The sequence below is a fragment of the Cryptotermes secundus genome, unplaced genomic scaffold, assembly GCF_002891405.2.
Source record: "Cryptotermes secundus unplaced genomic scaffold, Csec_1.0 scaffold979, whole genome shotgun sequence".
NCBI classification, from domain to species: Eukaryota; Metazoa; Arthropoda; class Insecta; order Blattodea; family Kalotermitidae; genus Cryptotermes; species Cryptotermes secundus.
This window is the reverse complement of record NW_019736411.1, coordinates 695418-720097: the sequence shown is the minus strand read 5'-3', so window position 1 is coordinate 720097 and position 24680 is coordinate 695418. Positions and strand designations below refer to the sequence as shown.

The 24680-nt window shown below is 37.3% G+C and overlaps 1 protein-coding gene across 3 annotated transcripts in view; it reads left to right on the top strand.

Annotated features, from left to right (window-relative positions):
- The window catches only part of LOC111869945 (opioid-binding protein/cell adhesion molecule homolog), a 162514-nt gene that overhangs the window by 133763 nt on the left and 4071 nt on the right, over positions 1-24680 (top strand). For 2 of the 3 annotated variants that reach the window (XM_023861841.2, XM_023861842.2), the window contains exons 7-8: positions 16285-16434; positions 24414-24482. In XM_023861841.2, coding sequence (XP_023717609.1) covers positions 16285-16434; positions 24414-24482 — 219 coding nt within the window. The remainder of the gene's footprint in view (positions 1-16284; positions 16435-24413; positions 24483-24680) is intronic. The other variant, XM_023861843.2, reaches the window with a different exon arrangement.

Sequence of the window (24680 nt, the reverse complement as noted above, 5' to 3'; positions counted from 1 at the left end):
CGCAGTGACACGAGGTACGCCTGGATAATCTTTATTGTAGTGGACAGATCCGGTTGCTGGTGTTCTAGAGAAGGCACATCCTGTGTTACAGCGACAGGTCCTACCGCTGTCATTCGAGAAATATACCTATAATATACATTATGTTGGGATTATCCCACTGCTGACTTACAGGAGTGAAGCTGTATTTTGTCTTATTATGCACAGATCTTAAGCTTCCACGAGAGAAGAAAGATTATATTTTGTGTTGTAGTGGACAAATCCTACTGATGGCATACGGAAAAAGAAACTATTATTGTGGACGCTTTCTGCAGGTAATATTCGAGAATAGGAACTATAATTTGTGTTGTGTTCGAGATTTTCCACAGCTGACTTACAGGAGAGGAGTTGTGTTCTGTGTTATAATGGGCAGTTTTTACTGCTGGCACAAGAGGAGAGAAGCTGTATTCTGATTTATAGCGGACAATTCTTTCTGATGATATGTGAAAAAACTATATTTATGGTTCAGGTGGACAGGTCTCACTGGTAGCGTGGAAGAAGAGAAGACGTATTCTGTGTTATAGTTGGTAGGTCTTGCTGTTAACGTTGTAGAACAAAAGCTATATTTTATATTAGTTTCGACAGGTCCTTCTGGTGCCTTAAGAGAAGGGAAGGTATATTCTGTGTTACGATGGACAGGTACTGCTGATAGCATATGAGAACAGATCATGTATTCTGTCTTTATTTGAAGAGGTTCTGCTGCTGGCATGAGAGAAGAGGGACAGTATTCTGTGTCAACTCTCGAAAATAAATTACCTTTAAACCCCCATTCTTGCAGTATCTTAGGGGATCACAAGAGACAGAGTTAACTTCTGGCTCCATGCATACATGTAAACTCATATTCAGAAATTGAATAATTCTGAACAGATTTAACATATTTAGATTTTCGTTGTAAAGGAATTTGATATCACTCTGTAATATGCTGTGAGTCAGAGTAGCGCAGTCCGTATTGCGACTGCCTACGGGCTGGATGACCAAGGGGCCGGAGTTCGAGCCCCGGTATGGTCAGAATTTTCTCCTCACCATGTCGTCAAAACCGGCTCTAGGGTCCACTCAACCTCCTATCCAATGGGTACCGGGAGAACCTTCTCCGGGGTCAAAACGGCATGGGCGTGAAGCTGAGCACTCACCTCCAGCTACTGCTGAGGTAAAGAAAATGTGGATCTATATATTCACCTCCATATGCCTTCATGGCGTAGTGCTTAATTAGATAAGCACTGGGACAACTTTACCTTTATAATGTGCTTCTTTAAATATAATATTTTTTTTGGATGACTGAATCAAGGATTGAGGAAGTGCTTACAAGTGATTGCAGTTTAGAACCAAATGAATTTGAAATTAGGGTAATTAAATCTAATTTGACAGCATTAATATATAAACCGAAATACAGCGTCAGTTTTGTCAATATGGCATTATTTTAATTCTGTACTAACCATAAAGTGCTTATTTAATAAACCAGTGTCCTGTATGTACCAAATGAACTGTTACATGTAGGGAGGTACACAAATATAACATGAACTACTTGAAACAAAGCTATGCAATTTATGATTGAAATTTAGTGAATTTGAATATGTAGCATAATGTACCGTTTAGGAAATGATCTTAGATATTTTTCGAATATAAATAGTTCAACATACGATTTTTAAATTTGGGATGTCATTAGAATACTTAAATATGAACTTGTTTGCATAATGAAGGTATATAATGTCGTTTTTATAGAATGTGTCATACGTTTAAAGAATTCGGATAATGAAAATTCAAATAATTAAGGACGAACCAGGACAGCGATCTACCATGGACTGTAAAAAATAATATAGATGAAAAAACACTTCGGTATACTGTTGAATATACGTCTATAGAATTTGTTACTATAGAGACTGAAACGCATTTTCGTAATACCAGAAGCCAATTTTAATAAAGCTGGAAGTTATTATTTAAAAATATTATGAATAATTGAGATATTGTAGTAACCCTAGCGCAATATTTCGAGTAGGTATATGATAATTGAGCCGGTCACGGTAGCCGAGCAATCTAAGGCATGCACTGTCTTCGCTCGCTCGGAAGTCGGGATCGTGGGTTCGAATCCCAGGCATGGCATGGATGTTTGTGTGCGTTTTCTCTGTTTTTGTGTACAGGTAAAGGCCTTGCGACGAGCTGATCACCCGCCCAAGGAGTTCTACCGAATGTGTAAGATCTAGAAGAACCGAAGTGAACGGAGAAGTTCATGGAGGTAGACCTAGGCACACTGGGGCTGTAGTGCCAAGGAAAAAAAAATGATAGTTGTAATTAAGAAATAAAAGTAATATTTGGCACAAAAGAAACCGTTAGATTAAGGCACAGAATTACTGGGTTTTTGGACTTTTTACATCCTCCGTTATTCTAGAGAATATAAAATATGACGTGTCCTCAGGGGAAAGGGGAGAAGACACCTGGAGCAGTGATTGAGATTATCTCTTTCTAAGGGGTCCACCTGAGTAGGTGTCTTCTCCCCACTTCACCTAAGGACGGAAACAGAACCAGTTTCCAAAACGCTGTGTTTTCTATTTTCTAGAATACTGGACAATGGAAAAAGTCCAAAATCCCAGTAATTCTGTGTGTTATAGAAATCGTCACAATCCTTTATATTCTATTAGAATAACTGAATTGATTCGTAATTTACCGGCTGATAAAAGGGGTTTTATAAACTACCCATTAATGTAGCGATGTAATTAGATAGGCAGCATAGAAGTTCAAGTGGAAATTAACTTGTGGTTCCACTCCAACCTCCCCCGATGAACTGAAACTGCAGTGCGTTGGGAGTGAAGGTGTACTTCGATACAGAAATAAGTATATCAGAAGTTATGCAGTGTAAAAGTTTACGTTAATTGACAAACCTTACTCCGTTTTATAGCTTAAAAATGATAGACATGAAAAGTCACTGAATGTTTCAAGAATGTTATGTTTCAAAATTTTATATTTTACTTCGATCATAATATTATTACCGATAGTAAATAAGTGAAATTAACTGAATATAATAAAATCACACAATTCTTTCCTACCATAGACGGGGTTGTAATGTTTCGTATAACCAGTAAATGGTGGACAATGATTAGCGTTTGCTGGATTAAATTCTTAGAAAGAAACAAAATTATAAAAAAGGGCAAATGTGAGTAACATTTCCTGTGACAGATCATTGTTTAAGTCGAAACTTGAAATTTATATGAAGAGACGTCGGTTAACACCACATCTACAAGGTACCACATCCCAAAGACTGCTTTCTTCATAGTCACCGGCTTGAAAACCTCAAATCTTATATTGAAATTTATATGTTTGAAAATGTTATGAAGACGTGTAGATTCGTGTTCGAAATGTTTCTACTCTGTTTCTATAACTTATGATATTAATGAAAGTATACAATTTTGGAATATTTACTTGGATTTGAACTTGGAATTAACGCATTTCGTCTCAAGAACGTTGCAGAAAAATTTCGGTTATAAATTGTCAATTATAAATTTACAGATATAATTTTTAAATGAATCGTGCTCAATTTTCTGATCCCTACAACTTATAAAAGTTACGAAAAGTGGTTTATTAAGCCTAGCTCTTCATATTCACTAGTGATAATGACTAACCTTTGTTAATATTCTCCATTTCCGTATTATGTATAAAGATGCAGACATACAATTTCCTCCCTTCTTCCTTATTTATGTTCTGATATTGCACAGGCCTTGCCTGACACAAATAACAAACATGCCATAGTTTATTTAATGAATTACCTCAAATATACCGACCAGCTGCCGGCGTGCAGTTTAGGTTCCTACGTGAGTTGAAAACAAAAGAAAGAAGTTTGGGTAATAACATTTGATATGTTAGAAGAACGCTTCAGGAATATGCAAAATTAATTTTATACTGCAAGTATTTATCTTTGTTCTGAAGAATTTCACTGATAGACACATGTTTCACTTAGTCCAAATCTAACGACATTTATTATTATTATTATTATTATTATTATTCCTCAAGACGTATTATAATAATATTTATTTCCCTGTATAGTCTATGTCTTCATTCATATATTTCAACTCCCAAACCATTTAGCAAATTTTGATATGATTTCTTAAGGAGGTATTCTTAATTTCTCGTCGAGTTTCATTTTATTCATAAACAATCTACTGTGTTTTATTTTTATAAACTACATAAATCTGAATGACATATTTGAAATCTGTCGCTTTCAAACTGAGTATTTAGTTGTTATAAGAGACAATTATCATTAAAACGTAGATGTAAAATTTTCCTAGCATGCAGTTTTCGATAAAATATTCGTTTAAATATAAAAGATTATATATATTTCTAGTTTAATATTTATGTTGTTGATTATCTTTGTAAATTACCAACAGTGGAATGGTAAACCTGCAGACCACGCAATAGTCTGTGGGAAAATGTCACGGAAAATCTGATACCGCATATCTCGGAATTCTTCTTTCCAGCTCTTGAGTTAGAAAGCGCGTAGAACAAGTCACTTATAAGAAACCCGAGAAGCATTTCAACTTTAATAATGACGCATATTATAAAGACAGATGAAGTAAGTAACAAATCAACTACAATGGTACTTGCGGTTTCTACTACCGGGCTCAAAGATAAATGACATTGAAACGTCCTGAAGTGAATCACAAAGTTACTCATTTAATAAATGACCGTCGCTCTAAACTTCTGCGTCTACTGAAGTGGGAGGCAAACACATCTTGAGAGAGGAAGAAACTGTTTTAGAAACTTTCAAACAATAGAATGACGAAGTTGCTATTCTAGAAGGCACGAAGCCTCATCAGACATTGCATTGCCGGCAACTACTTCTTCCAGAAATTCTGGTGCGGATGACGTGGATTTTCGTGCTTGGACTAAGGAGACTAGCGATGCAATTCTTACAGCACGTTATGACTTGGATAATGTATAAAGCTGTTGTACGGGAATGCTGACTAAGGTGTTCAAATACACAATTTAAAATCAGCATTGAAATTACTGTTCCTAGAAAAATAATGGCGTAATAAAAGGGCAACTTAAAAAGTGTGAATGAGAATAACTTTTTAAAAATATAGCGTCTGAAAGCAGGGTATGAACCTGCTAAAGTCACAACTCCCAACTGCGAGAAGCGCGTTCTGAGACGTTTATGGAAAGAAAACTTACAGATTCTTATTTCGAATGATAAGAATGGTTTAGCTTTAATCTAGTTCAAAAGTTAGACCAAGTTGTCTTTAGGGATACTTTCTCCCTTTTCCAATGTATTCTACGAGTATATTTAATAGGAATTCAATTATAAGAGACGTATGTAAGTATGTGGAAATATCCACGCGAATTGGAAACACGAAAATAAGACCAAACTGATGGGTTCCCACAGATTGTGTCTGAAATTGGTTTAGTGATAATACACCACATTTTTACACCGATACACTACAGGATTAATGCTTTTCTGTATTAAATTTATATTACTGGATTATATATAAAAGTTAATAGACAAAGTGATAACCAAGCACAAAACACGCACAGTGTCAGGAATGTCAGTCCGGAGATGTTGGACACTGATTTTTCTTAAAAATTACATATATTAAAGAAATAATTAATTTAAATTAAGATTAACTCAAAGAAAATTATGTAAAAAATCTTCCACTTGCACTACTTTCGTGGCAAGACATATATGGCTACAACTGAGTTAGCCTATTCTTGAGTCTCAGAAGAGAGCAATGTTTATTTTTTAACACTTTTGTGAAGTGTTCAGCGCCTCATGCGCATATGCCTGACATGCAAGTATAATTCGGGGATTTCCTCTTGCACACGTCCCAAACTACAAATTTTTCTTCAGTAGGAAATCTTTCTTCACGTATCCCCACATGATGTTATTTTTCTGTTGTCTTATTGTAGTACCACTGCCACAGGGTGAAAACCCATTAGCAATTAAAGTCAATTCAATTCAATTCAATTCAATTATTTATTATTTATGTGCCGAATCAACAGCCGCAAGGTCAATTACAGACAGAGCACAGGGTAGATACAAGTGATTATATTATGGACAAACAAAATATAAAGTCAAAGACAAATTACAGGCAAGCACTGTAAGAAAACACAATAATGCAGACAAGTACACAAACAAACAAACAAACAAACAACAATAATAATAATTTCATAATAAATAGTAATGATAATAATGAAATATTATTCTTATCCCAATATATATATTCTTCATAACAGCAACTTTCTTTAAGTAACAAAGCCTAAATCTTTCTACAATTTTGCCCACTCAATATTTGCAGTCCGTCCTTCATCGATGATTAATTCAGGCGCTTTAAAAAGAATCCTCGCCATCGGAGTCAAACCAAGTTCTCCATTTCCCCATTCTATTGTGAGGTAATGATTCTCTTCGAACGAAAGACGTCTGATAAGTGGTGTATGGTAACTTGTCTATGCACAGACAGGGATAAATAATTTCAGAACATCCTGCCCTTTGTAATATAGGTGAATACCAACTTCCAGAAACTTGACATGAGCCAATTTTCTTATGTGAAATATCTGATTCGATGAATACTTTGGAATATATTTGATGACTGGAGAACTCATCAAACAGATCTTCCATGCTAAATAAATTTAAGAGTTTCTCATTTTTATTACAGAAAATTTATATAATATAAAGACATATTTTCATGAACTCGTTGGTACTCATTACCTAAAACTTTTAATTCCCCTTAGCTGAAAAAACTGAAATAAACTTCCACTTCGTAAGTCACAAACATCTATAATCAAAGGTCAAGCGTAGAGACACGATCAGAGTGACACTTTCCTCTGTAGTGCTCCTCGTCTTGAAAAAGGAAATCTGTAGCACAATCCATATTCGTCGGGAATATATAAGTACACGTGGATTAATTATGTCTTTGGCCATATATCGTGGATTTGATAAAGTATACGTTACTAATGAGCAAGTACTTCTCCTGCTTCGTGGCTGGGAATTCCTACATTAGAATTCCGCCCTGGAGACCAGGTGTTTTGACTGAGGTTCTTGGTGTCAGTTTACAGTCACTATATGAAAATGTACTGTAATGCTTCAGATTAGGTCACTTCTGTTTCCCTCTATGTGCTTTGTAAGTCATTAAACACTGATCATTGCATACCTCGGCTTTGTACACTCTAAGCTTCCAGAAGCATAGTTACACAAATAATGAACAAAATAAATATAATTTTATTCAGAGTTATGGGAATGTTTAATCAATAGATAAACATGTGAGCATCTGGAATACTATTTCTTTGGCTACTGTGTTTTCTTTTTCCGTAAAATTTTTACTCGCTAAAGGAAAGAAAGCAAAGTGCATCAGTAAATACTGGCGTATGACGAAAATTCACACACTCCTCTAGAATACACTAGGCACATACCTAAAACTTAGTCCTATTCGGCCCAGACACACGCCGTTCTGGAATGGTTCACCAGTTCTAAGCACTTTGATTAACGTGAGAACTGATTCCAGTTGCTACAGTGGCATTTTCCTTCCAGCTCGGCAGCATCGACCGTTCGTCTTTCGATTGCTGCTCTATGAATTCTTCATTAGGAGCTTCTGTACTGAGTGTCGATGGAGGGAGTATCCATTACTTTCTACTACGTATCTCCTATCTGCCCTCTCGCTCTGTGTCACTCTCTTGCGCCAATCCTCTGCACCCAACCTCACTCGGTCAATTCATTCATGAACCCGAACCGAAGCTTCTCCAGTGCCTCTTCTCTCAAGTGCCATCCTCCACTGCAGCTATTTCGTTTGAAATATTCATTATTTTACTGGGAGAGGTGCCCAGTTGAGCGGTCACTATAGTGGCTCCCTCAAGTGTAACGGGATGCAGTCTTCTGCATACAAAAATGAAATCAATAGGTCTATATAGGACATGATTTCTCAATGTTTCATATTGAGGCATGTAAACCCGTTGCTAAACATCGACTGTGAGATAAGCTGTTGCACAACAGCCTTTGCTAAGTAATGGCTCTTTAATCAACAACCTTTGCTAGGCAGTGGTTTAGAAGCGATCACGTGAGCATTCCAATATACGAGAATGCAACAATGGATACAGCAACAGAGGTACTGTTTGATCTGTGCCGTCCGTGCCGAGATGCTATAAGCAGGACAGTTGGAGTAGTGAGTTAGTAATAAAAATCCGATCATATGCTCTACCTATACCAGGACAACCGGGCACTGCCTGGAAACCTTCAAAACCGGAGATATGAGTTTCTTACCACCATTAATATAGTGTCTCTCACTACCACCCCCACTTTCTTTCTTCTCTCTCTCTCTCTCTCTCTCAATGAGTTAGTTGTGAGGCAGTCACCAGCAGGTAAAAATGTGATAAAAGAAGCGGAGGACATTGTTGGGATCCGTACTTAGGCAACGATTGGTGAAGACACAGCATAGTGAGAAGACTTAGTACTTGCTGTAGTAAACTTCAGAGTTTGTGAATTAGCGATAAAATTATAGTTACGTGTAGTTATTTTCTTTGAGTTTTCAATAGATGCAACTAACAATCCGATACCGGTCTGTAGTCACTTATAAAGGTAAAGGTAAAGCTATTCTTGTAACAGGCCGTGGAGGCCCCTAGAATTATGAGACTTCGAGGCCGCTACATTTTCTAGACGATCGACTCACAGATGACTGTGAGGTTGTCAGCCATATGCGCCGGCCGCCCTTTAGCCCCAGGAAGATTCCTGGTACTCATTTCTCTTAGGAGCTGATTCGACTCACGGCAATAGTTCGGCTGGAAAGAATAAGTCAATTAAAAATCCAGTGACCTCATAGGCAAACGAACCTGCGACCCTCCGGCTTGTAATATAATGCCTCAACCATCTACTACATGCCCCCTCTAGTCACTCATACAAGTGAAAATTTATAAACTACTTCTTTTTGCAGTTGAAAACACCCAGAATTGACGTACATTGTCACGAAATTAACAGGAATCTATGACAGCTGTTGACTAGATATTTTATGCCTTTTTCTGCTTTCATTTCCCGTCAGGAACAAGAGAAGAAATTAGGTTAAAATCTCCAATTTATCATAGAAGAAAACCCACGAAACATTAATAATTCTCGATTATATTGACGTTGCATTTCATTCTATTGTTTGCTTCAATGTATTCAGAGTCTCCTCCAGCAGTATGAATGCTTTTTGTTATGTTGCCGTGATTGGTGATCAATATGAAGTCGTCGTAGCTCAATAATCCAGTCCGTTCCAAACTGCACCACGATCTCACACAAAATATTAGAATTATTTTTGTCTTAACCATATACAACAATATGGACTGAAATCAAAAGTTGTCGGTAACCACGTAACATTATTTTAAATATTCTATTGCTAAATTATCTAGGAGTAGTAGGGCGTTGATTTCTTCTTCGGCCGTCCAGGGTCTCGTCGCCCCAAAGTTGTTTTCAAGTGTCACCTTTACTATTCTATTTGTCTTCTTCATTTTTAAGTGATTCAACCATTTCTCCTGGCCTCCTCCTCCTTCTCAGACGATGTTCGGTAATTGTCCGTAAGTCGCTTGTGATGTAGTGTTGTAATATACAGTAAAAGTGAAAAAAACCTTACAAAATGTTAATTCGTTCCGTCCAGTGTGATTGGTGGTTCTTTTTTTTTTAATCTTTTATCTTTTAAATGTTTCCGTCCTAGAGACCATCTTCAGAAGGACATCAATTCAATTAGAAACCACAAATCAAACTTAAGGAAGAAATCTAATTAGACATTCTTCAATTTATCGGTATTGTTTTTCTTACAAGGGCCTCACCGAAATATCTCAAATTTTCTTCTGCGGTGATAATTTGTATTCTCAATTGTGTTCCTGGTAATATATAATTTTCTCTTAGTAATGCCATTTGGACCCAAGTTTGCAATTTTATTTCAGTATAATTTCTTTGACCTCAGATGAGGCATCCTGAATTCTTAAATTCTCATGTTCTTTTTTCAATGATTTTACAGGCTAATATAATTTATTCTCTTTGAATATTATTTCCGTGCTTTCCTATACATTAAGTAGTATTTTGAGCTGAATATTTTAATTTTATGTTTATTTGGTCTTTTTTTAGTTAGTGTACCGTAAACTCATCGTTTGATGAACTTACATCTAATTGTAATTCACTGGGTTTTCAAGAATCTCGCCAGAATTCACGAAGAAGTGTACAGTAAAATCTAAAGAAAATTAATTATAGAAAGGACTATTTGTACCACTTCGCAGTTCTAAATTTAACTCTGCAGAGCAAAATAGGCTAACTCTAAGTGGACCGGCGCATTCATGGACAGTTTTTCAGAGGTTGTATTATAATGAGGTAACATATAAAATTATTTTCAGGAAATTAAGAGAACCTTGAACTTGAATTTATTGTATAAAACCTATAGGATTAGTTGATTTCCTTTACAACTATTGTCCTAAAGACGCTTATCTGAGGTATTAATTACATTAACAAATTCGGTTTAGAATTCGTGAGATGGATTATGATCAGAATTGAAGATTTTAGTGTATATATTTCACATTTGCCAACCCTCAAAATACGACTTCGCATACATAAAACTGCTATATGCCATCCACTTCTGCCAAAAAAAAAAAAGTCCTTACCGAGGTTCCTAGTTCCTGCAGCTTGGATTGTTATTTTCAGTCGCGCTGTATTTTAGATGGTGTGTAGTCTTGAATTATAAATTCGAAAGGCTCAGAGAGAGTTCGTCGAGACCTGTTTTAGATGCAAATCCCCTACAAACCGCCTGAAAAGCTTAATTGAAACCATGAAAAATGCTACTCAGTCCAACCTATCTTAGATGTGATTCGTACTGTTTGTCTTGCCACAATATTGTTTCAGATAGAATGTCATTGAAATGAAGTTTAAATAGTAGTTTATTTAAATATATTCCCAGCAATCTCAAGACTGTGATTATGACAGCAGATTGTGTGAACTGCTGCGCTACTAAAGCAGTTACTTCCTTCAAATACGCGGAGTGCAAGTATTGTCATTCAATTCTCGTAGCATTCCCTTTCCCGATACACCATATTAAATTCTTAATGTTCATCAAATTTATATCTTATTTAATGGACACGACATTTGGGGAGGAGACTCTGCTTTGTGTTCCGGTGAATATTAAAAGAATATTGTAAGATTAACACAATCCAATTATATAGCACATAAAGTTGTCATTCACTTCATCTGTCTATAATTATATTTGTTTCAATATATTCAACTCAGTAGAATTTTATTTTACACTATAAAAATTTAAATTATTTATCAGGTCATTACATTGCTCTGAAGATGTTTCTTGTGTAGCGAAATGCAGTATTTACTATAGGATTCTGACGATGGTGTATAACACACTGATATATTGAGTTTTCGGACTGTATCCATCGATTAGTTATCTTAAAAACCAGGACGATGGATACAGTCCGAAAACTCAATATATCAGAAATGCAGTATGTTCCTGAATATGCCTATTGTAGACGAAAATCACATACTTACTTACTTACTTACTCATGGAGCTGAGCCCTTCTGGAGGAGTCGCCAATTCTGCAGCTACTCAAGAAAATCGCAGCATTTTGTGGAACCCGAAGGCTCATTACCGTGTTCACGAGAGCCTTCCACTGGTCACTATCCTGAGCAAGATCCATCCAATCAATACCATCCCATCCTATCTCTCTAAGATCCTTTCTAATATTGTCCACCCACCTATGCCTTGGTATTCCCTGTGGTCTCTTTCATTCTGACTTTCCCACCAATATCCTATACTAATTTCTCGTCTCTCCCATTCGTGCTACATGACCTGCCCACCTCACCCTCCTTGACTTGATCATTCTAATTATACTTGGAGAAGAGTACAAGTTATGAAGCTCCTCATTATGCAGTTTTATCCAACCTCCTGTCACTTCATCCCTCTTCTGTCCAAATACTCCTCAACACGCTGTTCTCAAACACCCTCAGTCTATGTTCTCCCCTTAATGTCAGAGATCATGTTCCATACCCATACAGAACCACAGACAAAATTATAGTTTTTATATTCTAATTTTCATGTGTTTGGACAGCAGACGAGAAGACAAAAGTTTCTTGACTGAATTATAGCAAGTATTACCCGAGTTCAATCGCCTCTTAATTTCCTCCTGAATCAGGTTTCGATCTGTTATCGTTGTTCCCAAATATCTGAACTGTGCCACATTTTCAAAACATCTATTACTATCTTTATGTCATGATTTTGCCCTGCATTTTGGTGACGAGACAGCAACATATACTTAGTTTTCTCTGTGGTTACTTCTAGACTAACCTCTTTACTTGCGTCAATTAAAGTTTGTGTGTTTTTCTTTATGGTATCTACATTATCACCCAGTAGATTCACATCATCAGTATAGGCCAACCGCTGATGTGTCCCGTTTAATTTCAGTCCCACCTGGTTTCCCTGGACCTAATTATTGGCATATTCTAAGGTAAAGTTGAAAAGTAGTCGTGATAAAGCATCTCCTTGGTTTAGACCATTCTGGATAGGAAATTTATCAGACAAATGTTTACCTACACGGACTTTACTATACGTTTTGTTTAAACACATTTTACTCAACCTAACTAGCTCCATGGATATCCCAAACTCTATCACAATACTGTATAATACTTCCCTCCTAACTGAATCATAGGCTTTATGGAAGTCTATGAAAGACGAAGATCACATAGACCAACAGCTGATGTGTCCCGTTTAATTTCAATCCCAGGCCGTGTAGACCCCTAGGATTGTGAGACGTCGAGACTCCCACATTTTCTAAAGAGTAGGGTGACAGATGGTAGTGAGGTTTTCAGGCTTACGTACGGCGTGTCCTTTATCCACAGGAAGATTTCTGGTAATAATTTCAGTTAGAGACCGAATTGACATAGTGCGGCTGAAAGGGTTAGGTCAATTATAATATTCAATGATCTAATCGGGAATTGAACAGGCGACTTTCTGCTTATAGCATATGCCTCAACCAGCTACGCTACCATGTGCCCCATCCATACACAGCAAACCAACTTAAATTTGACAGGATGAAAAATGTGTTGGGGTATTTTTAATAATAATCTAAGCAACACGCCACGGAATGCTGTCGTTTAAAATAAGAACTGACATCATCATGAAGTAAAGTTAAAATGAATGTACGTGTACGGACAGACTTGAAATTTGGGTGAAGGACATTTTTAATTATGGAACTGAGAAAATCTAAACTATGACGCTCATTGTTGAAGAAATGTCTACACAAAAAATAATGTCCTTAATATTATTGGCTTTCTTGCTTTCGTCTATCGTCCGGTATCCTAAAACGGAACAAAATATTTCGGAAACTGAAACTGCTTCCTTCCTCAGGATATCGCACGATGGAACATAACCTAGAAAGCCAATAATGCGAACTGGAATACACTATCATCAGAACGCTTTAGAACTGAATAAATGTCCTTTCTTAGTTGCAGTTTAATGTTTAGTGTCAGGTTCGTTCACAACTACATTCGTAATTAAGTGGTTGCTTTGGTTTGGTGTACAATATTATTTTCTATAATACTTCTAAATTTCACAAGGAAAAAAATCATGTTGCATTCTTCAGCAGAAATAAATTTGCAAACGTTGTCTCACTCATCATTGTAATCTATGACTTCAAGTGAATGCATATATGCAAATGTCAACTAAAGCAATTTCATGTATTAAGAACTCTTCCAGTACAAAGCAAGTGTTCTAGTGATATTTCTAGGGACATTTATGAGATTGTATCCGTCTCCATAATCACAACTTGCTTCGTAGAGACTACAATAATCATCACGGACTAAGTCTTACTACAGCCACAATTTGAACATATTATAAAACAATTATAAAATGTAAAGATATTTTGACTACTAAATTCAGCGATCCCCCCCCCCAACTCTTAGACATTCCAATACGGAATAAGAGTTTGTGGCTTCAATGACTCTGCCTCCGTCATCAGACCCATGTGACTCGCTGCAGAAGCCCAGAGACCATCAACGAAGTTAAACATAATAACAGAAATAAAGAAACGGATATGTAAGCAGTGGTATTGTCACGTGTATGGGGGCGAGAACTCCGACTGCCCTGCAACCTGCTATTTGGGGCACCCCAGACAAGGAACCACCCACGACGGATAATGCGGCAGACCTAGAGGACCACCTACATGACATCCGCAATTATACCCACCAGCATCTGAATCTGGCCAGTAATTGGATGAAAACTCGGTACGATGAAGTACACAACTCCGCAGGTCTCCACGAGGGCCACGGAGTGTGGCTTTATCCTCCAACCCGCTTAAAGGGGAAATCGCTTAAGCTGCAATCTTCATATGAAAGCCCATACAAAGTAATCACTCGAATTAATGATGTGGTGTACAGGATCCAGAAAACACATAGATAAAGGATGATGGTTTACACTTAGACCAGCTCGCAGCCTACCAGGGGGTCGCTCGAGACGAGTGTCCTTAAGGAGGGAGCGGTGGAAGAATGAACACCGCGAGAAGAAGGAAAATCAAGAGAAGGACGGCAAGGCTCACTCCAGACGGCGAAAGTACAACCCTTGGGAAGAAAGGAACGGCGATATACCGTTAGGCTGTTCGGGACGAACAGCCTTAAGGAGGAAGCAATTTGATGGTTGCTCAAATCATTAACATATGGAATCAGAAAACCCGGTGTAACGCGGTACACAACCGAACTTCGGTTACTTAGTAGCGAAGCTCACAATAATCACAACAGAGGAATTATTGTACATGTCTCCTAGACAACAGATACAGACTCCAGGAGATAAGATACTGGATGGTCTGACCGTATGGAAGAGGATTAGTCCAAGAAAAAGAGAGATCCATCACCAAAAGAGTTAAAGGTGTGAACTATTGAAATCAAGAGTAATTGCAACCGATACGTCCAATAAACCCATTTATCAGATCTAGAACCCACATTATTTTCGTCACACGCGCCGTCTACTCGTGACAGTACTAACTACGTAACTTTGCAAGTATCAAAGCGGCCTCCGTAGTCTAGAGGTAACGTTCCCACCTCATGACTCGTGGTACGCGGGTTCAAACTCGGCGGAGGTCGTGGAAATTTTAAGGGCGGAAATATTCAGGGAACAAGTCCTCCGGGAGGGACTTTAAGCCGTGGGTCCCGTGTCGTAGCTTTACGGCACGTAAAAGAACCTCATATCTCCAAAGGAGGTCACTGAGCTAAATTCGAGGACATTTCCCGCCCAACAGTAGTCTCTAACGCCTCTGATAGATGGGGGAAGCATTATAGATACCGCCAAGCCAGTAGAAGCCGAACTCGCTGGCTCGGTCGGGACTGATGGTACGCACAAATATCGGTAGGGTATAGAGACTGGTAGAATATCATAGAGGGAAGCACAATGGACCAGTACTGGTCTCAGTGCATGGGGAAACCCACCCTCTCCAATAACTAACTAACTAACTAACTAACTAACTAACTAACTAACTAGCAACTATCAACAGTGACATGGACATAAAACACTTTTCTACTGTAATGTGATGAAATATTTATTTCAAGGTCTCAGATTTGCTTCTGGAAATTAACATTTTCTAGTGATACTTGTGTTAATTTTTATTCTTCTCTTCACACATGCAGGCAACTGATTTTGTCATTCCGTTGTTCATCACAGGTTGCTACTAACTCACAGCAAGCACAGCATGCGTAAATTATGGAGATTAAGCAATTTCGGTGTGAATTTGTTGTTATAGTGCATTTGCCAAGTCTCTGCGTTTTGTTGGCTTGTAGACGGTGAATATATTTTATGTTTTGTGGAGCAATGTTCGTTAGTTTCTCATCCACTGTGTGTCTGAATAGATAATTGATTCCATGTTGACGCTCTCAAGCCATGCTAAATTCAGTCCTATGAACATCAACCCTACTTGTACAAAACAGAGAGAGAACTGAGACTTAGCCGTCTTTATTATCTCAAATGCAATTTCGCATGCGCGCTAAATATTTCTGTCTGAAGGAGAAGCAAGTTGTCTGTTCTGATGTAGAGTACGTACTTTACATATTCTAGCAAACTCTGGGGAACGAAGTCGTGTACTGAGACTAGATTTATAGTCAGACACTGCCAGAGGTTGTGCTTATATTTCTTCATAAATTTATAAAGCAATTTCATATTTCGAAAACACCTTAAGTAAAAATTTATGGCCTTTAGATATGCCTATATTAGGAACCGTAGTTAGGAAATCTGTAATTATGAGTGCTGACTTTGGTGGTGCATTATTCTTCACCAGGTAGTAAATATGAACCCGTGTTGCTGGACAACGCGTACAAGGTGCACATGAAGCTGACAATTCGTGCAGTTGCCCCTTCAGACTTCGGATCTTACAAGTGCGTCTCCAAGAATTCTCTCGGTGACACGGATGGTAGCATCAAGCTCTACCGTGAGTACATGGATCCTTGTATACCTTCATAATTTCAAGATATCTCTGACCTCAGAGTCGATCTTAGCAAGTTAATATTAATTCAGTTAGTCACGAACTCACGGTCCCAAAGGTTTCATTGCTGTGTTTACAAGGACCCACTACTGCATTTTATACTGAGCCCGATGAATCCAATCCACACGGTTACGCCTTACTCGTATAATTCTCACTTTAATATTTATATAATATTTATATCTAGTTAGTAGTCTTTCCTCTTCAAGATTTTCGACTAAAATATTATATGCATTTTGTATATAAGAATAATCACCATCTTAAATTCAACACATATTTTCGTCTTTCATATATCTTCTCATAACGTGTTTCGGCCTCACTCGACCATCTGATAAATTTACTAAATTTGCTAAAATCGTTGGCCTGTCATCTTGGTATGTAGACGCATTGCTATTTTTAATTTTAAAATACTTAAAATCCTTAAAATTAATAAAATTGCTGATTCAGCTGTGCTGAATCCTGTTGTCAGATGTAGGTGTTTTCTTTGTTGCGATATCAACTCCTCCTGATTTGCTCCGTTCTGTCCATGTGCAAATTATTTTGTATGCTTTCATAATCTCCCCCCACGCATGATATATATCATATCTGTACTATCTCTTTTACTTGATAAATTTCTTGCCTCCTATGCGTCTTACATTCAAAAGGAAGTACCTGATTTGATCCACTTGTAATTTGCCGACTGATTTCCTAAAATACGAACCCAGTGGTCTCTTGTGTCTGTGACGGCGTCAGATTTTACGGTAGTATGCTGTTTTTAATAATGTAACGTTTATCGCGTTTCGAAATAGACACACTATCATTACAACTAGCCGCTTAAGATTTTGATGTCAGCTTGTTTTTGTTCGGTACTAATTAACTGTATGCCACTGCACTGTATTTTCCTTGCGCCTTGCAATGCCAGCACTTAAGTCACTTCTTTTCTCAACATACACGCTATTTCACGTCTGCTTCTATACACACTACACACGAACGCAATGAACTGCTTCTAAGCTTCAGTTAGATTCGACTCAACTGGCCAGGCACCTTCTCGACAGCTTCATCCAAACTGACTGTCTCGAGGATATTACAATATTTTTGTAAAGGTGCAGTCATTGTAGAAGCCTCTAGTGGCTTCCTGGCTATCACTCTTTGCGGAAGTTTCCTGAACACACCAGAAGGGGGATCTGTCGTTCACGCGAAGATATCGTTCTATAAGAGAGGGGGGGGTTACTTTAAGTTATTGTTGGTTTTCCGATTATAGGCCACGGAAACCCCGACAATAATTCAGAATCACGCTATATATGTATATACATGTAAATGAAGAAATTTTAGCAGTCTGCTTAGGAAAATTAAGGACGCTTTTATAGTAAAATAGCCTCAAAATTTAATAAGCATGTTGTGTTCAATGACTTGTATTGACTGCTTTATACTGAAACATTGCAGCTTCACTTCTATTAATTTCTGTTTGATAATATATCCACAACTTACATATAGAATATTCTATTTTCAACGTCGCAGTTCCATTGCCAAGCCAATATATGACCCATGACATTCCAAAGGGTATGTCGCACAAGCTTTGCTTTATTTGGCGAACATTTTCATTTAACCCATACTCTTGCATTCCATGATGTTCACAGTGTGAGGAGTGGTACGTTTGTTTTCATCTACTTCCTTCTCAGCTGGATCTCTTTATTTGGGTTTGGAAAACAAGAGAAATACGGGACAGCGAGCTTTATATATGAAGAAATTGATGTATATTTCTGGGCTTGTACAGAGAAGTTTGAATAAAGGGTCGTAGGAAATTAAAATTAATATTCTCGGGAGGAGAACCGTGTTAATATGGGAATAAGTTTTAAAAACTATTTTTCTCTCTTCACGAATGCATTCAAAAACAAAAATTATTTTGTTTTAGACTTGAAATTTCTCATTATGACAGATGTGTTTTTAACATTAAGAAAAATAACTCGCGAGATTTTAGAAGCATCTAATATATTTACGAGCGTGTGAATTAATTTTTACTGTTTTAATTCTAAGAAATTAATTTACCTGATATTACTAAAATTTATACAAAAGTGTAGGATGAAATGAGGTAAATCTCAGAAGCACAGTTGGAGTGAACAAATTTATATTGACAGGAATTTGCCTGTGCTCCTTATATTAAAAGAAAAACAGGTTTAACATAACACATACCATTACCGTCTTGAACCAACTGTCAACGAATATCGTATAAAACGAACACAAAGAAACGTACAACACATCTACACCAACGACTGTAAGAAATTGTGAAGTGTATCAATTTAAGTAAGTTTTAATATATTACAGGAGGATGAGGTGGGCAGGGCAGGTAGCACGAATGGGGGAGACGAAGAATGCATGTAGTATATTGGTGGGAAAGTCAGAAGGAAACAGAGCAGAGGGAAGAACAAAGCATAGATGGGTGCACAATATTAAAATGGATCTTAGAGAGATAGAATGGATGGTATGGATTGAATTGGTCTGGCTCAGGATAGGGATCAGTGGAGGGCTCTTGTGAACACGGGAAAGAACCTTCGGGTTCCATGAAATGCTGGGAAATTCTTGAGTAGCTGCAGAATTGGCGGCTCCTCCAGAAGGGCTCAGCTCCATAAGTAAGTAAGTTTAATATATTACAATTTTATTTGTAACCTTCAAATTAATCAATTAATTTTGGCACTACGGAGAATACGAAGGGACTGTACACGTAGAATCTCTTAAGTGTACTAAACAACAGAAAGTAATATTACATTATCTGACCATAGTTACATTATTGCTCAAAACATATAGTAAAACGAATTAATTGTGTCGTGTTGGATGAAAACCGCACCGCCTGGGACATGAACTAAGTTTTGTCAAGAGAGGAGTGAAACATTGTTAATATTCAGATTAATATATCGTCATGTCCGTGCGTCCCTAAGTTTGAGATTGAAACCCGCAATAACCGCTGATCCAATTAACAAATTTGCATATCACCTGATATATCATACCACTGGAAACCAAGTCATAATTGTACTTCTTAATTCTACGTCATCAATAATGCATGAATCTGCAAGATGTTAATGATAAATACGAGGTAGTTTCTGTGTATTCGTGTAAATTATGCATTGAAAGGGGTCCCTGAAGTGTTTGATTATCCATTAATTATTTAATATAGCCAAACTGCATAGTTAGAATCGTTTGAAGAAAAGAATGTATTATATGTTTTTCCAAGTAACATAATTAAGGCCGCGTCATAGCTCAAGCGGTTAGTCGCTGGCTTCCCACCGCGGCGGCCCGGGTTTCATCCTGGGTCTGGTCAAGTGGGATTTGTGGTGGACAAAGTGGCGCTGGGGCAGGTTTTCTCCGAGTACTTCGGTTTCCCTCGCCAATCTTCATTCCACCAATTGCTCCACAATCACCCTCACCTATCATCTGGGGCTGGTACAATCGGCCAGAAGTGGCCGCAGTACAAGGAACTTAGTCCCACCCCTCTAGCAATAAAAAAAGTAACGTAATTCTGACAAACAGATATATATTATTGAACTACCATAATAATATTAGGTGAAAAGTATAAATTCATTTTACCCGTCACTTCCTTCATATCAGTTCCAAATATTTTTCTGAGCACTGTGATCTCAAGCAACCTGACTTTATGACCTACTAATAGAGCAACAAATCTAGTTCTACGCTCACAACTCTCTTTTATTCTAATTACGTTAGTCGATCTGTAAAACAGATCATACTATCAAATTTTCTCTAAGCTGAAGATCTCTTATAATTTTACATAATACCGAAGGAGAGATAGAAGATAAGAAGTGGAATAATCAAAATTTTCTATTGCAGATCCCTCTGCAAATTGGAATGAAGTAAACTACATTAAATTAATAGCCATTCTTACAAGGGCCCACATCCCGATCTGTGTTTCTCACAGTGAAACTTAAGTCTAGATAAAAGTACAACTTACAGAGTGGAAAATTCTTTTGTGTAAGTTTGATTTTGTTAAGGTGACATATATAGCCTGTTTACTGGGATAACATGAGCCCCCCTTCAGGTGATTTATTCATTATTATCCAGTCGAGGAACTGTAATTTCAAAAATAGAACATTTATTGCTGTTCCTGTTGTAAGATGAGAAACGCGGGTTCCTATCAATGATTAAACACGTTGCTTGCTTCAGATATGAAGCTTTGATTCTCCTGGATCTATAAGGCTTAAGATAGATGAGTAGTGCCTTTTGCCAGATTGTGAACATAATTATATATAAAAATTTATCTGGTGATGATGGTGTGGTAGTGGTAGTGTCAGGGGTAAAGCAAGTGTCACGTAACTTCGAACAAGGCCAAGAGTACCCTTGAATGCGCAGAAGAAAAATTTCAGACAAGGGGGTAGGTTCAATGGTGTGAGAAGTGACAGGCGGATAGTTGTTTGTACCGGTTCTCACGATCTCTTCGCTTGCGGATTTTCTTATTTTTCCTTCTACCCTGAAGATGGAGGCGATACGTTCCTCCGAAACGTCGGTTAACACTGTGGTGTTACACGGTGCCACATCCCAGAAGACTGCTTTCTTCAAATTTTAATTTGTTTCTTGCCGCAGAGTTTTATGATCTCGGATAACTTTGCATTCTCTGTGAACTGAATCAAGTACAAATTTATTATTTCCATGCCAATTGCTAATAAATACATAGTTGTAAAATATTTCGCATATATTTGCAAATAAATATATTATCTATATGTGTTCGTGGAAGTGTTTACGTGCAGGAAATATGAATTCAGTTTTCTTAATTTAAGCAGACTTTTAGCTGATAGAACGAGTGAAGGGACAGCGCAGACGATATAGCTACTCGTTAAGGACGGGACGGTCTAGGGTTCGGAATTCCAGTCCACGTAGGGGCAAGTTTCTTCTCCTCTCCATCCAACCCCCCTACCCAAAGGGTACCGGGGGCTATTTGGAGCGGGGTAAAGCGGCCGGGGCGTGAAACTTACCATTCACCTGCAGCTAATACCGAGAACAGAAAAACCTGGATCTATACATCCTCTCTCCCACGTGTCTTCATGGCGCAGTGCTTAATTTGTCAAACACGGATAGATTTAACTTTTACTTGTTAGTTGAGTGTTCTGTTTTGTTCTTTCTAACATTGCAAGATTAAGAATGGAAAGTTAAAATAAAATAATTTACGTGTATGTCCTATTACAACAGCTTTTCCTACATTTTCATTTCGTCACCTTTCTTTCCTGTATCAATGTTTTATCTTATTGAACCGCTTCGAGGCCGTATTTTGTACCCTGGCTTCAAGATTCAGTGTTCCCCAGAAGGAGGACACGAACGAATTCTTTTCTACTGGTTGGTTCTAAACACAATCGATATGTTTATTACTCCCACGATACGTGAATTTGTTTCAGCCACTGCAGCAAAGCTATGGCGCCTGAAAGAGTTTACTGACTCTCCCGCGACACACAGCTGTCGGAGAAATTGCCGTATAGACAAGGCGATTCCGTAAGATCTGTTCTTTAGACCCTGGAGTCGAATTGGCTTCTATTGCTTTCAGCTTCTACCATTTCGTGTGATTGTTTATATAATGTACTTACTTACTCATTGAGCTGAGCCCTTCTGGATGAGCCGCCAATTCTGCAGCTACTCAAGAATTTCCCAGCATTTTATAGAACCCGAAGGTTCATTACCATGTTCACAATAGCCCTCCACTGGTCCCTATTCTGAGCCAAATCAATCCAGTCCATACCATACCATCCTATCTCTCTAAGATCCATTTTAATATTGCCCATCCACCTACGCTTTGGTCTTCCCAGTGGTCTCTTTCCTTCTGGCTTTTCCATCAATATCCTATACGCATTCCTCGTCTCCCCCATTCGTATTAATGCCCTGCCAACCTCATCCTCCTTGACTTGATCATTCTAATTATACTTGGAGAAGAGTACAAGTTATGAAGGTCCTCATAATGTAAGTACTAGTATTCTAAAATTGTAACATGCCCACCATATCCCGATGCTATATGCATTACCTCGTGTGACAAATGATCAGAATGCTTATTTTACCTACTCTGTTCCTTGGAACTGGGATAGCGCAGTCGGTATATCGACTGGCTACGGGCTGGACGAAAAAGCGGTCGGAGTTCAGTCCCGGTAAGGTCAAGAATTTTCTCTCCTTCTCGACATCCAGACCATCCCTCGGGTCCACCCATCCTCCTATCCAGTGGGTACCAGGGTCTCTTTCCCAGGAACAAAGAGGTCGGGACGTGAAGCCTCAAGCTAGTGCCAAGGTCAATAAAATGTGGATCTGTACATGCACTCCTCCGTACGCTCTGATGGCACAGTGCCTAATTAGTTAAGAACATGGACAAACTTACCTTACTCTGTTCATTGACGAAAATAGCTATCTTCTCTGAAATAGTAATCAGGTAATTCTGTGGGGAGTAAAGTAGTTTTGTTTTACTTTCTCGTGCTTAAATTTCCAGAGAACACATTACAAATTCTGTTCTCTTATTTACATGCTCCATAGCTCGTCGTAGGAGAAAAGAAAGCATACAACAAACTTCGTTTGCAGCTTCATTCCGGGAATGTTCTTACCCTCCCTCTAATTGAAAAAAAAAGAACGCGTTTGTATCCTTAACGATTCATGGAAAACTTTAAAAACTTTGCTATAAATATTTTAATTATTTACGCGATGCAGAAATTAAGGCCGCAACTTAGTTTGGCTCCTTTGTGGCCCCAGTTAGGACAAATTGTCTTTTCATTTTATTCAACAACGACCGGCATTACACAGCATCGATAATGGGATTTTGAATGCATTTCGAACTTTGAAAACATCTTTCATGAAGATAGAAATTTCCTTTGTAAACATTTGAAATATTTAATTAAATATTCATAAGTATTTAAATAAGTATACAACATTGTATTAATGCATTCTAAATAATAATAATATAACTATAATATAGAGACAAGTATTAAATTCTTAGAAATATGACAAGAGGTAACATACTTGGAAACGACAGCAATAAACAAAATATATACATTTATTTATGTATATGTCAATAAATATATAACAAACTTAAAATAGTAAAAATAAGTTGTTAAAAATAGTAATGTAATAATTGTAATATGAAGATATAATTTCTTGTAAATATAACAAATTTATAATATTTGGGAACAACACCAATAAATAAAACTTACCTTCACTAATTTCACTGCTGTTTAAATTCGGGAAAACTTTCCTGCCGTTAAGTCTATTATCTTCTGTTTTCTTACTTCATACGAAATTCCTGAAGTTGAAATTAAGAAAAACTGTAATTTTATTTATTTATTAAATTGGAATTAAAATTGGTATCTCGCCCTGAGAAAAAATCATAGAAAAAAGCTTTGAGAACGAAATGAATTAAGGCAACACATAACAGAAGAATTTAAGAAAAGCTATCACGAGGACAAAGACACGAAGCCGATTACAGCTCACGAAATTTTTAAATCAATTTTATATCAATCTTAAAATTTTTAATTTTAAAAGAAACTCATACCTAATCACAATTTCAATTAATATCCGATAAGTAGTATGTAAGTAATTAGTAAGGAGTATCCATAGAATATAGCCACTTTACGGCTTATGTATGTAAACTAGGAATATAGTAATTAACACTAGTACAAAGATAGGAAATAGATTTTTCATGCGTTACAATTCAGTAATTAATCGTTTGAAAGGGAACACCTGAAGATGACTAATTAAGGGTCGAAATTTGTAGTGTTTATTGCGTTGACGGATGAAACCTCTAAGTTAATATTATTATTTCCCCGTTATTTATATGAACATGGGCAACTACTTCTGGATCTTTGATTGTATTAAGAAGGAACATTTCTGAAAGATTTGTAGAACCGCTAAATTTAATACAGCATAGAGCATGTGTACGTTCCTAGGTACCCTAATAATGTGATACGTTATATTCTTATTTACAGGCATTCCTTCTCCTTCAACATCCTCATCTGTAACAATAACAACACAGCCAAGTGTGTCAGTAGATCAAGGTAGGTTAAATAAAACTTAGAGTTGTTTACTTCGTACGGAATAATCATGGCGGACTGCAATTTTTTTATTTCGTCTTGCCTTATTTGGTAGCATTATGCGCATTATTGCTTTCAACATTTGTTCTGTATTTGACAGGTGAAAATATATTTAAAAATGTTCTTTATTTCATTCAGTGTGAACATCAGAAAATGACAATA